Raw genomic sequence first — 16,650 nt, 5'->3', positions numbered from 1 at the left:
ACATCTGCTGACACCAGCGCCAGAGGGAACCCACTGGGGAGGAGAAGCCAGAAGGCAGGAAACACAGCTCAAAGGCCCCCAGGAGCCTGGTTCAGGTCCATCTGGATGAAGAATCAGTTAACACATGCTTCTAATCGGGGCAGAGACCGTGGGGCAACACGCTTTGGCTCCAGTGGGTCCCAGTGCCGGGTCCGGGTGCCTACCAGGGCTACATGGCTCATTTCTCAGGGCCCAGTGCCCACTGGCTAGCCTCGGGTACCGGCCACTGCTGCTTTCTGCTTGCTGGGTGGAAGACTCACTCCCTCCCCACGTCTGACCGTGAGCAGCCCTCAGTGTCCCTGTCACATTCCCTAAACAGAACCAAGGGTGGGATGACCAGGAAGGACACGGCACCCAGGGGCCCTGGGTAGAGGGTAGTAGCTTCTACAAGGAAGGAGACAAGCCCAGGGAGGCACGAACAGACCAGCCGGCAGCCCAGCAAGGACACAAACACACCTCTCACGCAGTCGGAGTCCTGATGGCGGGTAGGGCACGACGGTTTGGCAATGCGGCCTCACAGTCCCAGGTCTCTTGCTGTGGCAGAGCCTCCTGAACAAGACCCCTTCTTGCCACCTCAGGGTGCCCCTTATACAGACCCTGCATTACCTGTGGTGGAGCCTCAGCCTGTCCCCAGGTCTGCATCAGACAAGCGAGTGGACACTGGTACCTCGAGCTGCTGCCTGGGCACCGAGGCTGGAATGGTGGCCTAATAAGGTGAGCCGCATGTGCTAAGGTCCTATGGCGACAAGCAAACACTTGGAGCTCAGAGGCAAGCTCGAGCCTCAGGTGAGGGACACCAGGAAAGAATGATCAGGACCACGTCCTCTGCTGCGCACCGAGAAAAGGCGGAAGCCAACAGGGCTATGGGATGCTCAGAGGTGAGGGCTACAGCCCGAGCACCTCAGCTGTCACTGCGAGCTCACAACTTCCTACTGTGCCCTCCTCTGCTCATCCCAGGTCCATCCCAGTGGTCACAGGAGAGCATGAAGAGGGTCTGGGGGAGAGGGCATGGTGTTATGGGGGTGATGGGTGACCCCGCCTCACTTCCTAGGTGAGGGTAAGGGGGAGAGGGGAGGGGGCAGTTTGGCCTACAGCACAACCTTCACCCTCTGCCAGCTCCTCTCCCTCCCTCCCATGTTCTTGCGAAATCCAGAGCCACAAGAAGTGTGCAAGACATCACCGGGGTAATTGTAGGTTACATGGAACAATCTGAGGAATTAAAATCACATTTTCATTGTACCATAAAAACATGCAAAGGCGGCAAGGAGGCCGTCCGGGGACCAGGCAAGCACCTGGCGCCCTGGCCCCTCCTTAGGTGCCCTGGGAAGAAGGGACAGGGCAGAGGCAGGCTCGGGGTGGGGGGGCTGCCCATGCAGGGAGCCTGAAGCCAGGATGGAGCCATCACCGGCACAGCACAGCGACCCTGCTCCCAAATCCGGCCCAGGAGTGCTGCTGGCCTATACACTGCCTTGTTGGGGTCCTCCCCTACCTCCCCTGACCCCACAGCTGCCTGAGCGAGGGCTTTGGGCTCACGTCCCACCTTCCAGGCTCTTGGGCAGGGGACCCACAGCCAAGACAAAGTGTGCTGCTCCGGCAGCCAGCCCCAACAGTAGGTGATAGCGTCCCCTGGCCCCTCAACACTTAGGACCTGAGGCCGTCTGGGATGTGGTTTGTGGATGTCTGGGCCCCTCTGGATACGGCACAGGACAGACGGCACAGGGAGAGCAGACGTTCCAGGGGCCGGCGCACTGATGTACGATCCGCTCCAGGGAAAGGAGCATGGGACACGGGTGTGTGGGCGGCACTCTGGCTGCCCGCAGCGGTGGGGGCCGGCCCACAGGCCCGACTCGTCTGCATGGAGGCCCCACACAGGCTGCATCGTTTCTGTCATCGCAAAGAGCACCAAGGCCACTTCCGGTTCCTGTTTGCCCCACGGCAGGGGCTGCTCCCAGGACAGGACCGTATGGGACCCCTACAGGTCTGGACCCCAGAGGGCCCCTGCCGGCCCCAGGCAGCAGGGGTTAGGTGATTCCTTTGCCTCTAAGGCAGACAAAACGCTCAGGCTGGAGGCAAGCCCTCCCCACAAGGTCCTCGGCTGGCTGGGGTGTGCCACCAGCCGTGCGTTAAATGGGACACGGCTGATCTGGCTCTGCACTTGTCAGGAGGGCTGGGCCCAGCCCGGCACTTGGCATCTTAATTGGGCGTCTGAGAGCTCCTGCACACGCTCCACACCGCAAGCCAGGCTCCCATAGGCCCACTGGGGTGCAAACACATTCCTTTGTTCGCTGACAAGCAGGGTCCCATCCAGGGCTCCCGGGCCGGCAGACTAAGTGATGTTTTCTTAAGGAAGACACGGGATTAGCCGCAGCGAAAGCCTCAGCACAATGCCGGGCCCTGCCTGCTGCTGTCGGCGCTGTCTCTGTACGGTGACTGACAGGCGGTCCCTCAGTCCATCAAGCCTCAGTATGCAGGATTAGCCACAGTGCAGCCAAGGAGCTGCCTCGGAGGACCACAATGGAAACGTAGCGAGGTGACTGACATGTGGGGACAGAAAGCTTCAAACGCTCCTGCCAGCTCCTACCCTCCCACCACCCCTTCCCCGCCAGCACCTGCTGGGAGCTGGGGCACCCTTTTTGCTTCAAGGTGCAGAGATCTCAGCAGTGATCTGTGCGTAGGGTCCTGGGGCCCCCCAAGAAGGTCTTCTGGCCTGAGGCCAAGCAGCTGCATGGGAAAGGGGATGGAGGGGGGTCAGTTCATCCTGCTCAGGGTAGAAAGGGACAGGGCCTGCCGCTCCCACCCACCAGCAGGTCTTATATAAGAGGGCTTGCAGGCTGGTGAGGCCCTGTCCCTCCTGGACAATCCTGAGAGTGCACTGGAAACAGCACGGGCAGAACACATTAGGAAAACGCTCTTTATTTGCACTCCAGAAATGCCAGGGTGTTCAGACACGGACAGCCCACAGGGTGGGTTTCTGTCCAGGCCATCATAATCTGGCACTGGGGCCTGAGGGGCTGCTGGCCCAGGCAGAAGAGGGGAGAGGGTGCAGGCATGGGGCTGACTGCCCCTGGAGCCATCCCTGCAGGGCACACGGGTCGTCCGTGAAGTCACGCCGCTCCATGCGACGTCTCCCAGGCTCTCCAGACCTGGCCTTTCGGTCCTGCCACAATGCGTGGAGTCAACACAGGTGCCCCTCACACTGACTGGCCTCGTCTCCCACCCTTGAGGAGACCCTCAAGGGACAGATTTGAGCCAAGCCCCTGAAGACAGTGGTCCTCCCCTCACCCCCAGGTCAACGTATTCCCAGGGAGCGCTGCAGTGCTCCAAGAATATTTTGAAATAATAATAAAAAATTATAGCAGTTTCTTAACAAAACAGCTCTACAGTAGAATATTCCGGTCAGTTTCGTCAGGGTGCCTTTTGTTTGTCTGCATCAAAGGCAGTCCTGGGTCTACAGCCAACTGCGGAACACCTAAACAGCCCAGATCTGCTGCAGGCGTGCATCAAAGGCAGTCCTGGGTCTACAGCCAACTGCGGAACACCTAAACAGCCCAGATCTGCTGCTGCAGGCAGTCACTTCTCGGACCTCCAGGCCTGCCTGAGGGAATCTGCTCTACCCACAGCCTCCATTTCGAGAAGAGAGAGAAGGCTCAAAGCACCCCAACCCCAGAAAGGGCTGACAGCTCCGAGGGTCAGTCAAGGGCAGGCTACACGGTACGGGCCTGAGGAGGCTGTGTCTGTCTGAGGGGACAGGGCTCCGGCCACACGCACGCCTTCAGCAGGAGCCAGGGAGCTACTTGCTAACTGCTTATGACACAGAAGAGGACCGCCAGTCCTCCGCCTGCTCTGCCAGTGGCTTTGCAAAGCCGTAGCAGAAGCCAACGCGCAGGGCGGCAGCTGGCCATGTACGAGGCAGTGTCTCCACCTTCTGGGCGAGAGGGAAATAAGTCAGCACTGGCACGGTGCTAGGGCAGAAAGGGGAGGCCTGCTCTCTACCTGCAGGCCCCAGGGAGCGCTAGCCTGAGACTGCCAGGAGAAGGCTGTGGACGTGAGCCCGATCTCGAGACTTCCGGCACACAGGAGCGGCGATGAGGGGCGGGATCTCGGGGTGCCCTTTAGAGGGCGGGACCCTTGGGGGCCTCCCCTCCTAGCCCAGCTTCTGGACCTGAGGACAGAGCTCCAGGAGGCGTGGTAGGTGTAGCCTCACCCCCAACCCCAGGCAGTCCCGTGCTCCGCCCTCACACTGTGTACCTGGGTCTGGGCCTCTGTGGAGAGTGGCAGCGGGGCGGCATCCTGTGTGCCCTTAGCCTTGCAGGGGTGGCGGCTTAACCTCAGCAGCCGGTCACGGTGGGGTCCAGGCCCGAGCGCTTGGAGATGCGCAGCTTGACGACCTCCTCGGCACAGGTGGGGTGGATTCCCACCGTCTGCATCACCTGTGCATAGGAGGCTCCACACCTAAGGCAAGGGGTAGGGGAGACAGGAAAGGAGTGAGCACATCACCGGGTCCCGGGAAGGCCTGCGAAGGCACAGGCCCCCTTTCTGTCTCCACGCCTTTTTCCCCACCTCCCTCTCAGAGAATGCCCTAACCCTGCAGGGCTGCCCTCCTGCTTGCTCTGTCCTAGCCTCCTGCCACTCTAATCCGGTCAGCAGAGACCCACTGGCCCCTCCGATCCTCAGGGTGCAGCTCGAATTACTCATCCCAGTGAGCCAGAGCCCACTCTTCACTCTGCAGCCTGCTTCTGCCTCGCCTCCTGTCCTGCCCAGCTCTTCAGCTCAGACCCTGCACACTCGGAAGCTGAAACTGTGCTCAGAGCACCTGCTCTGTGGGTGGCTGTGCCCTAAGCTCTGTTTATTTTTATTTCCTGTGAATTACCCATTCATGTTCAGTATTTTTTCTTTTAGGTTGTTCACTCTGTAATTATTATTGACTTATAAGAGCTTTTCCATATTAAGGAAATTAACCCTTTGCAATTACATTATTAAATGAGGCGGCCACATTTAAAAGATTTTCTAGAAATTATTTCAAAAACTAAAAGTTGGTCTGGGCAATACCATCTGCATGCCAGCGCAAACAGATTGCCATGGTTTGGTGGGGGAGGCTCAGGGCTGTCCTTGTCCCCTACCAGCCCCAGAAATCTTCCTGAGGTCAGGAGCTGGGGCTGTGGATGGCCCAGCCCACCATCGCTGACAAAGGGCCCCTGGGTCAGGCTCCCAAGATCGCGCACAGCCTCTTGTCAGCGCCCACAGTAGAGCCATCCCCACAGGCTCCATCCAGCAGGACTCTGGGCAGAGACGGCAGTGGCTTACAGGGTCCCCCCAATGGTCACTCTGGACTAAACTTCCCAATGACAGCCTTGTTGCCACAAGTAGCTCTGCAGCTTAGGGACCAGAGACACACACATACCCAGGACACAAACCCACTCTGGACCCAGCCTTCTCTTTTAACCTCTGAGGCCCATCTCCTGGAAAAATCTGAGCCCCACAACCAAGCCATTGCCTCAGCACACGTATGTGTGCAGGGATAGGTGGGCCTGAGGCTTGCTGCCCCATGATACAGGTGGCCCCATCCATGGCCCTAGGCTGCCCCCTGGGGAAGACTGGGTTCCCTAGGGCAACTGGCCCAGTCCCAGATCTTTCCTGCAGAGAGCCCCTCATCATACAGGTCCCGCTCCTCTGCCCTGGCTCTCTCCCTCCCCTACCCCGTCCCCTTACCCCCAAGGTGGCTCTTGGTCATACACACACGCCCAGCACACAGGGGACCCCAGCTGTCTACATGCCCTCCTCCTCCTGTCAGCCCCTCCCTGTTCCCTCTGAACTTTGTCCACAGCTTGTCCCTGCATGGCCCTTCTGCCTCTGATGTGCTAGGCCCAGTCTCCTTTGGAAATGCCATGCATGACCTCCTAGCCTCCAACTCCCCAGACAACCCACCCCACCCAGAGCCATCTCATGGCCCCTGTAGGCCTTGGGATCCCAGAAGCACACAGCCTGGGGGGCTAGGGTGTGGCTCAGCAGTTCAGCACTGACCTTGCACGCAGGAGGCCTTGCATTACATGCTCAGACAAAACCCACACAATAGCCCAGGTAAGGACCCACACAAGGACCCAGGCCCAAGTTCCAGAAAATGCTCAGTGGCCCTGAGTGGCTCTTTCCCCACACATCAGAGACAGGGAACTTGCTCATGATACCCCTTGTGAGCGAAGGCTCAAGCCTGCTCATTCTGACCTAGTTGAAGAGATCCAAACAGTGATCGGGGCCACAGTGATTCCCCCAGGAGGCAGCCGCAGAACAGGCTGCATGACACTGGCTTGCGCGTATGCAGCAGCTGGAGAAGAAATGTCCCTCCTTCACACTGACCCTGCCCCAGAGGAGATCCTGGGGGGTCCCTCTGGCAAACATGCACAAGGCCACAGGGAAGGGACACAACACCCCGTGGACTTCTGCTGTGGTGCTGCCAGCCCTCGGAGGGACACGGGCGGAACACTGCAGAACAGCCCACATTCCTCCAGACTTACTTGATCCCCAGCGCAAATCCTTGAGTGACTTCGCCTGCGTTGGGGCCGAGGAAATGCAGGCCCAGCACCAGCTGTGGGGGCTCCCTCAGGCACACCATCTGAAAGCCACAGGGTCTCAGCCACAGTCCAGGCTCAGGGGACCCAGCTGTGACCCACCTCTGCGGCCTCAGCCTGTGGGCATGAGTGGCCCCTGGATATTTGTGGTGCTCCGCTCTGGGACAACACAGAACTCCCTACCCCTGCTGCTGGCTCCTTCCCTCTTTCCTCTCACCCTGGCACCCCTGGGCCTCCAGGGACACTCACCTTGATGTAACACTGAGATGCATCCCGTTCAGCCACTGTGAACTCCAGAGGTTTATAATATGCGTGATAAACCTGGTTGACAAAACACCAATTCCTAGAATGGTGACCACAGCCAAACCAGTCCTTGTGGACATTTTACAGCTCTAACAGAAGTGGTACAGGCAAGCTGGGCCTTCTCAGGGACCTAGAACCCCCCGCTTGGCCAGAATGTGACGTCTGGGGTGAGGAACAGCTCAGCCAATGCAGAAACTGGCCCCTCTCCCATGCACAGGCAGCGAGGATCTTGAGCCACACGGGTCTGCAGGATAGCTCTTCTCCTGACCAGGCTTACACTGCAGTAAGAGCGCAGGCACTAGGCTGCCCGGGTGCTAATTGCCACATTTCACAGGGTCTACGGCTTGGACCAGGGCAAGGGAGTACCCCCGACGGGCATGTGTGGGGTATACGCAGGCCCCGAGACCACCGAAGGCTGGAAAGGGTAATCACAGGCTGTGATTTGTGGGGGGCGGCCAGCCCACCCATGTAGGCAAGAATGGGCTCGGGGCAGCTGCATGGCCTCCCTTGGGCACCTCAGCACTGGCTGGGCCCTATCTTCAGGGAAGAGGAGGTGGGGCTGGTGCGGGGTGACCAAGGGGCAGGGCAGGCTCTGGCCACGCTCGAGCTGTGGGACAAGGGTTTTCAGCACCCCTGGAGGGCTCGACAGCATTTGGGGCTATGGCTTGGTAAAAAATGAGTACAGCCCTCACATGTGCTGTACAGCCATTATTAATTAATAGAGCTTCAGAGAATATTGTTCTAAGCAAGACAGAGCTGAAAAGAAAACAAACAAAGGGTATTTGGCCATTCAACATTGTGAAACAAAAAAACAACATTATAAATGCCATGAACACATGTCCCAGGGTACTTATGATGAATCAAACAAAAATAGCAAATAAAGTGCTACAGGGAAGGCCAGGCTGTCAGGCCTGTCCCAGTGATGGAAGGGCTTGAGGTACAGGGGCAGGGGCAGGCCCTGGAGCCCAGTGACTCATTCCCAAAGGGCACAGGCTCCACTGCCCAGGATACGCAGAGTCTGGTTTTCCCCACCACCTGCAAGCGGCTACAGCAGCAAGATGAAACCGTATCAAAGGCTTCCAGTGTCCACAGCATGACAAGTTTTATTTGTTTTTTTGGAAGGGTGGAGTACCGGAGATCGAACTCAGGACCTTGTGCTTTCGAGGCAGGCAGCAGGACCACTGGGCTAAAGCCCTGGCCTAGCGTGGCAGGTTTTAAAGCCTCCTGGCTTCCCTTTAGGCCACCTGAGTATGTTCTATTACCACTCAGGGAGATGGCCTACCTGCCTGGGGCAACACCCAAAAAGCAACCTTGCCCAGTGAAAACACCCTTCCTTGAGGTAAATGCCATTTGTGCCTACAAGGACTAGAGGAACCTGGAAAGACTGGGGCATAGATTGGGGCAGAGTGTGAGCCGTGCCTGCTAGAGGCCCCAGGGGAGTCCCAGAAAGGTAGAGGTTCAGGTAGGAGGGCATGGGCTAGTGGGGACAGGAGGTGGGGGTGGCAAGCAGAATTCAGAGGACACCCAGGGAAGCCATTCCAGGTTGAGAGAGACGTGTCCCCGTGAGGTGGGGAGAGCCACAGTGGCATCCTGGGAACCTGTGTGACAAGCACTCTGCGTGTGGAGTGGGCTGGCGTTTGCACGCCCGAAGACTAGCAGGAAAGTAACAGCACCAGCCACGGTGGGGACCCTGATGGCACTGGGCGTGCCTGTAGGGGGTGGGACTGGAGCTGCGGACCGTGGAGCTTCAGAATGAGGTGGCCATAGACCTTCCTTAGTCACAACGCGGGGCAGCAGGCAGGTAGCCACTGAGGCTGGAGGAGACAAGGCCAGGCCAAAGCTACACCAAAGCTGCCAGAGCCCTCTGCCTCCCTCATCTCTGGAACCACCCTCCACTGCACCAAGGCCATCATCCTGGGCCTGCACACCCCACCCTGCCAAGCTGCAGCACCCGGGGAAGCACGGACACAGATAGCACCGCCGACAGGCTCTCCATCCGAGGAGGGGCCATCTGCAGGCCGTACCGATCCTCTGACCCTACCTCGACCTGCTCCTGACCGTGCTGGGCCATGGCTTCCTCTTCGGATAGCCCCACACAGCCGTACTCCAGCGGAGTAAATACAGTTGTGGGAACCTGAAAGCAGGCCAGAATAAGACACGCCTCTCAGAGCCGCCCAAATCAGAAAAGCCCCTATTTCAGGGCATATAAAGCAGTGGTCACAGGCCAGGGCCAGCCATGCTGTTCCTGGGCTGGACTCAGAGCCAAGCCGTTCGTACCTGCTCACACCCACATGCACTCACACACCCAGGCAAACACAAACACACAGGTACACGCACACCCCAAGCACAACCAGTCTCTGTCTCTTCCTGGAGAGATGTGGGGTCCTTTACGAGAACTCACGTTGTTATAATCCATCAGGTCTGAGGACTTCCCAAAGAGCCGCTGGGCCAGAAGCCTCCCTGCCATGATGGCCGTGGGTGTCAGCTCAGGCCGCCCCTGATGGAAGGAAGTCGGATTACCTTAGCACACATCCAAAGGAGCCCGCATAACCTCTCAGCTGCTCTCATCACCTTCCTGGTGGGCAGCACCCTGTCGAAAACCCCAAACACCATGTAGAGCTGTGCTGAGCAGAAAACTTTGCCCACTCAAGTCCAATTCTTCCACAGCGAGGGGTGCAGCATCCCTGGCTTCCTGCCTGTAGTTCTGACTCCCTTTCCCGAAAGACAAAACGAGCTGCCGATGACTGCAGCCATGTCACCCTCACTCAGTCGAGGCTTCTCCTCTCCTGCTGCTGAACTCAGAGGGCTGTGCCCACTACCAAGGTCATTCACGGGGATTCTGGCCAAAACAGGCCCAAGCATTCCAAGTTCTCCTGACACAGCTCGAAGCGCCTGTCACCATCCGTGACAAATCCCAAATCACAGTGTCATTCTGTGGGAGACTCCTCCATCCCAGCATGCACCCTGTCTCAAGCATTCCTGCACGCGTCAGCCTGGGACCAGCTGCCAATCACCTCTGCAGCAGGAAATGCAGATGTTGTTTGGCATTCCAGAAGTGAACAGAGATCTGCACAGATAATTTGGGGAAGCAATGTGCACATTCCTCCGGGCCTGACTAACTGCGGAAACCACCATGTACACAGCACACAATATCTCATTAAACAATGGCCCCCTGACCCCCCACCCCGATGTCTTCCCAGGCCCTAGCTGGACAGCGGTCATGATCTGCACTGCTCTGAATGACTTTTCTAACTGCATGCGTGCAATTTTTTGTTTTTTGCAATACAGAATGCCTTTGGTGTGCCCGATATTTCTGGCACCTTTCCCACATAGAGGTGCCTCTTGCTAGGCATCACAGCGTTCCTAGTTCCTAGAAAGTGCTGGTCCACGGTAGGCACTCGAGTAACACCTGCTGGGTAAGTGGACATTACCACAGTGGGGCAGGCCGAACAGTGTCCGGCCAAAATTCATATCTCCCTGGAATCTCAGAAAGTGGCTTTAAGGAAAATATGGCTTTTGTAGATATAATCAAGGCTGTAGTAGATTAGGGTGGACCCTAAATCTGATGAAAAAACAATGCTTCAGAGACAAATAAGGGCAAAGACAGGCAGGGGAGACAGTCATGTGCTACCAGGACAGAAGTGGGCAACATAGCTAGAATCTGAGGAATGTCTAGGGCCACCAAAGCTACAGGAAGACGGGGGTGGTGGTGCACGCCTGCAATCCCAGCACTCAGGAGGCTGAAGCAGGAGGATTGTCAGGAGTTTGAGGCCAGCCTGGGCTGCACAGTAAGTTCAAGGCCAGCCTACACTACAAAGCAAGACCTGCCTCAAAAAGAAGCTGGAGGAGCCAGGACAGAGGCTCCCACGGAGGGCCCTGAGGGACAGCCCTGTCCCTATCTTTAATTCAGATTTCTTACCCTCATAAAGTGAGAGACTAAGCTTCTGTTGTCCTAAATTTGCTGTCATTTGTCATGGTATCCCCAGGGCATGAACACATGTGGATGACACGGGGAAGGTCTCACTGCAAAGAGACGACAGAGCCTAAGGACGGGACCATTTCTGGGCTTGTCTGGCAAGGCCCCGAGTCACCTTCCCCAGGACATGCTAGAGCAGGCAAGACAGGCAACCTGCTGCTGGAGCTGTGGGGACTGCTCAGGACAGGGATGATGACTGGGTGCTTCCCAAGCAGAGGAGAGCGCGAGCAGGCACCCACTAGGCCTCACTTGGGGGTGCTGCAGCCCTCACCCCCGTCCAGGGGAGGCAGAACAACGGGGAGACGGCTGCAGCCGCAGGCCTGGAGGTTGGGAAAAGCTGCGGGGCCAGCTTTGTGCCAGCCCCACCCAAGAAGGATGGGTACCAGTCCCCACTCCACAGCAGCACAGAGAGCAGAGGCCCTGCCCGAGTGCAGGCTCATCAGAAAAGGAACGGGACCTGCCTGCAGCTCATCGGGTAAACTGAGGCGAGGAGGGCAGCACGGGGATGGGACTGTTCTTACTCCCCTGTGGGGACAGGATGACCCCGGGCTGGCCTATTTGGTTTTTTTGTTGTTGTTTGATTTTGATTTTTTGGTACCGGGGATCGAGCTCAGGATCTTGCACTTTTGAGGCAGGCGGCGGAACCACTAAGCTAAAAATCCCTGGCCCTATGGCTGGCCTATTTGTAATATTCAGCTAATTATACTTACAGCCATTTTTGGTTTTTTGAGGGTCTTGCTAGGCAGTTTAGGCTGTCCTTGAACTTGCTATGTCACCCAGCACAGCAATCTTCCTGCTTCTGCCTCCCACTGGCTGGGATTATAAGCACGCGCCACCACATCTGGTGCTTACAACCATTTCTAACCCTCTACAGAAAGGAAAGGCATCTGAAAGAGCCGCGTGCTGCCCAATCCTTCCTAGATTGTACCCTACCAGTCCTTGGGGGCCAGCTGAGCACCTCTGTGTCTGGAGAAAGAAGAATCCCTTCCCACAGTGTAGCAGCGACTGGGGCACGTGCTCCCCCAGGCCCGGCTGGGGCAGGTGGGTGGTGGACTGGGCTGAGCAGTCCTGGCCACCAGGGCTGGCCAGGCAGGTGCCAGCTGTACCTCGGCAACGTCTCCAATAGCATAGATGTGGGGGACAGAGGTGGCCTCCTGGGAGTCCACGAGAATCTTCTGGGTCTTAGGGTTGGTGTTCACCCCTGCCCTCCCTAGGCTCAGACTTCCGGTTTCCGGGACCCGACCTGAGGGAAAGAGAGACAGGCTGAAAGTTTCTTCGGGGGTTTTGACCTACGTTCCTTTCATTTAACACCATACTCTCGCCAACTGAGTTAACAGGCCAGCCTTACACGTTAAACATTGGAAGCTTATTTAAATCATTCCAACCTGGGCATGGAGGCACATACCTGTAATCCCAGCACTCAGGGAAGCTGAGGCAGAAAGATGGCAAGTTCAAGCCCATCCTGGGCAACTTAATGAGCACCATAAAAAAAAAAAAAAAAAAAAAAAAAAAAAAAACTAAAAAGGGCTGAGGATGCAGCTCAGTGTGAAGGCCCTGAGTTTAATCCCTAGTATGGAAAAATAAAATATCTTGATTCTGTGGGTACTGGCACATGCCTGTAGGTCCACGGAAGAAGAAATACTTCTCAGGCACACAGGGAAAGAGCAGTTGCTTGCCAACATAGCTGCTGCCCGACCCCAGAACACCGGACTCAGGACCCCAACCCCACCACATCAACCACCAGCGTTTGGCTGTGGTACTGACATCATCCGGAGACCTGCCCTTCCTTGGAGCATGGGGTGATGCTGTCCTCCCTGTGCCCTCCACACCACAGCACACCACCATCATACAATGAGCACCACAGACGCAGGCCTCCTCCCAGGGACGTCTACTGGCTCCTGGTGGCCTCCTCCCCATCTGGACAGGCTGAGGCAGGGTGAGTCACGCCTCAGGCTGCCCCCAAGCTGATGCTGGTTCCGGGGTTTGACTCCCCACCCAAACAGGCCCTGTGGGTCTCTGTCCACTGAGGGTGCATGCAGGATCTCATGGATCCGGGCAGCATCCGAGGGCCTAGTCCAGCTAAGACTGCAGGCATCCGTGGTCATGAGTGCCACCTGTTCTATGCCCTCTGTCCACTCCCGCAGGCCCTCCACCACAGGTGACACCTACTCTTTCATTCCTGCGGTTTTAATTTGAGAAGGCTGTCTTTTTTTTTTTTTTTTTTTTTTGTACTGGGGATCAAACTCAGGACCTTAAGCTTGCAAGGCAGGCAGCGGCACCTCTGAGCTAAATCCTGGCCCTGTCCATTATCATTATTATTATTATTATTATTGTTTGACAGTACAGAGAAGGGCTGGTCCCCAGAGCCCCGGGTGGGACAACTCAGGCCCTACAGGTGACACCAAGGGACTAAGACTATCATGAATCAAGTGAGATACTGGAGAGCTGCTTCTCTGCCAGCCAGGGTGAGGCTTTGGGAAACTCATGAGCCAGCCTGGGGACCCTTTGCTGGGTACGCAGTGCTGGGCCCTGGTCACCCAGGCCTGTCTGCTTGGTTTCTTCCCTCCTGGCCTGGCCCGCTCAGGCTCTGGCCCACACCCATGCTGCAGGCCCTAAACGTGCACAGTGCTTCCTGGCCTTGGGCCCTGAGCCCTGCCCGACTCTCAGCTTGGTGCAGTCACCTTTGGGACTGCTATGTGCCACAGAGCCAGGGTCACCTGCCATCCATGCACAAGAGACCCCAGACAGCCCTCCTTTCTCTATGAGCCACGGTGTCATCTACAAAAGGGGCTGATGTGGGACCCAGACAAGAGGAGGTGTCAGGCTTCCAGGGAGACTCCCTGCACCTGTCTCATGGGCCATCGGGCCCTGAAGGACACAGCCCACAGCAAAGCCTACTCCTCTGCCTGAACTTCGGCATGAAGATGCCCTGTCCTGACTTGAGGAAGCTCGCAGACAGCGTGTGGAGCGTGCTGCCCGCCTACGAGGATGGGGAGGTACACGTCAGCACACACACAACCACAAAAGGGATCAGTGAGAAGATAAAAGCAGTGTCCTACGGGAAAGGAAAGAAGAGGATACAAGGATGGAGGTGCAAACAAGACTGGTCAAACAAATCTTGTGACTTTGTTCATTTTTTGTGCATGGTTCATACATTCAAAAAATAAAATGAAGGTAGGAAATAAGTCCTAGAGATGTAAACAACCTAGAACGAGGCCGGGCATGGCGGCACACGCCTGTAATCCCAGCACTCGGGAGGCTGAGGCAGGAGGATCACTGTGAGTTCGAGACCAGCCTGGGCTACAGGTCAGTCTCAACTACATAGTGAGACCTTGTCTCAAAAAACAAAATAAAACAAAACAAACCAAAAACTTAGAACGAGTAAACCTAACTGCATGTGAGGCGGATGACAGACCACACAAAAAGACCACTACAGTCCTCCTCTAGCACCCTCAGCGGAGTGGTTCCAGGACTACCCTGTCCTGCCAGGACATCAAAATCCACAGATGCTTAAGTGCCTGTTATAAAATGGCAGAGTATTTGCATGTAACCCACCAACATCCCTTAATGTACTTTAAACCATATCTAAATTACTTATATAATGCAAAGTACATGCCAGCGCTAGCTAAACACTTATTGTACTGAATCGTTTAAGGAACAGGGACAAGAAAAGCTTTATATGTTCAGTACAGGGAAATTTAAAAAACCTGTTTTCCCCTGTGGTTCACTGAATCCACGGATGTGCAACGCATACAGATGAGGGCTAACTTCCATCAGGGAAACTGGAAAAGCTACGATTTGATGGTGCAGCCTCGAAAGGTCACACCCTAATAACAACAAAAGCTGCAGAAAGGTCTGTCTAACTGCAGGGCTGGGATGTATCTCAGCGGTGCAGTGCTTGCCTAGCACACATGAGACCCTGGGTTCAAAGCCCATCATTGAAAAAAAATAATACTCTGTCACGACAAATGTGACCTGGAAATAATGTCTTTTCTAAAATATGAAGTTCTGGGCTCTGACTGTGGGAAGCTCTAGCAGCAGAAATGACCCAGTGACCCTCGCCCCTGGCTAGGATCTCTAAACGCCTCCTGCCACGGACAGAAGGCTCTACATGGCCTAAACGGCTCACGCATGGGACACAGCATGATCAGAGACAGCATGACGGGGAGGGCCGTGCAGCATGAGAAGGCGGCAGGCCAGAGGGAGACACCCGCACCGGCACTCGGGGTGCCCACAGGAGCAGTGGCTGTCTCAGCGGTGTGCGAGCCCTTGGCCGGATACACACGCTGCGGGGTGGGGTCTACACGGAGCTCGCCCTCCCCACATGGCCCTTCCGGGATGAGGCTCCCTTCCTCCGCTCTCCAGCCCCCAGGATGGGTTCCTATTCCTCCCCTGCCAACATACTACTTGCACGGAGAGGCTACAGCCTTGTATCCCCAGAATCTAGCAGTACGGCCCAAAGATGCAAGCCAACCCAGGGCCAGCAGCAGGAATATGAGCGCTCACACCCCGGGCAGGGTCTTAGAGTGCAGACCTGCGACCCCTCACCAAGCACCAGCCAAGAGCAGAAAAAGCAAGGGCCGGCAGCCGGCTCTCCTAGTTGTTCTGTGCTGCAGCCCTTAGCTCGTCCTCTCCCATATGCCTCAGAGGCTGCTCAGAAAACAACCCCAGCTTTGAGCTCTCAGTGCCAAGAGAGGAGCGGGGCTTCAGGGCAGTCTACGAACCACACCACACCCACCCACAGGCACAAATGAAGCCAGTCTTGCTTTCAGGTGCAAAGGCCAGAAGGGCTGAGGAGGGGCAGTTCCTGGTTCCTGTCAGGCTCCATACAACTCTGGCCCTGCAGAAAGGGTAGAAAGGTAGCTGTCAGTGAAGGTCACTTTTGCCTTGAATCTAGAGGATTCTCGGCTCCCAGGGGCTCAGAGTGGTTTCTGCAATGGCAAAGGCTGACTTGGTGTTAAAGGCACAGTTCCCACAGCTCTTGGCAGCTTGGACAAACCAGAGTTCAGCAAGCAGCAGCTAGGAAGTGGGTGGCACCCACCTGAACATCTGGAAGATGAAGCCCCATGAAAAGGAAACCTTAAGTCTCCAGCTGCTGCCTAGAGCAAGACGTCAAAACACACAGGCTCCACTAAGCCAAGCCACTCAAGTTTGCGGGAGGCCGGCTCCAGCCTCTTGGCGCTGCTTAGCCACAGGAACCTGATGCTAGGCGGGCTGGCACCAGTAAGGATCAGCCTAGCCGTGGGAGGTGCAAACCCACATCACAGGAAGGGGCTGGGCCATGTGGGCAGGGCTGAGGTGCAGAGGAGGGGGCGAGTGTCCCCGTCGGCCCGGACGCCCCCCCAGGCCCACCACCCTCTGGTGATTACTCCGGGCTGGCACTGTAGTGTCCAGTGGCAAAGCTGGTAGCCAGTAGACCGCTCTGCCATGCCAAGTCCACACTCTGCTGTTTGCCTGTTTGTCCCAGGAGGCTAAGAGCACCTCCTCGAGCTCTTCCTGGTAATGATGGTAACTATGGACCTCGTAGGGACTTCAACCAACTCTGCACTGTAGTGTCCAGTGGCAAAGCTGGTAGCCAGTAGACCGCTCTGCCATGCCAAGTCCACACTCTGCCGTTTGCCTGTTTGTCCCAGGAGGCTAAAAGCACCTCCTCGAGCTCTTCCTGGTAATGATGGTAACTATGGACCTCATAGGGACTTCAACCAACTGCAGCACCAATGTCCCAGAGGATATAAAGACACAATCACGAGCGCCAGGGGTTTAGCTCTG

General features: G+C 56.6%; 1 protein-coding gene across 1 annotated transcript in view; it reads right to left on the bottom strand.

Annotated features, from left to right (window-relative positions):
• Positions 1-2,780: 2,780 nt before the first annotated feature.
• Txnrd2 (thioredoxin reductase 2) overlaps positions 2,781-16,650 on the bottom strand; it is a 45,362-nt gene continuing 31,492 nt past the window's right edge. Inside the window, exons 11-17 of the mRNA XM_033758694.1 lie at positions 11,988-12,124; positions 9,307-9,402; positions 8,947-9,039; positions 6,852-6,923; positions 6,549-6,646; positions 4,288-4,491; positions 2,781-3,196 (exon numbers count right to left, since the gene is read on the bottom strand). Of these exons, the coding sequence (XP_033614585.1) occupies positions 4,368-4,491; positions 6,549-6,646; positions 6,852-6,923; positions 8,947-9,039; positions 9,307-9,402; positions 11,988-12,124 (620 nt within the window). The 3' untranslated portion in view covers positions 2,781-3,196; positions 4,288-4,367. The remainder of the gene's footprint in view (positions 3,197-4,287; positions 4,492-6,548; positions 6,647-6,851; positions 6,924-8,946; positions 9,040-9,306; positions 9,403-11,987; positions 12,125-16,650) is intronic.

The sequence above is a fragment of the Fukomys damarensis genome, unplaced genomic scaffold, assembly GCF_012274545.1.
Source record: "Fukomys damarensis isolate Sample0158 unplaced genomic scaffold, DMR_v1.0_HiC HiC_scaffold_34, whole genome shotgun sequence".
Taxonomy (NCBI): Eukaryota; Metazoa; Chordata; class Mammalia; order Rodentia; family Bathyergidae; genus Fukomys; species Fukomys damarensis.
Note: the sequence above shows the minus strand (reverse complement) of the source record. Positions and strands in the feature narration are given on the sequence as shown.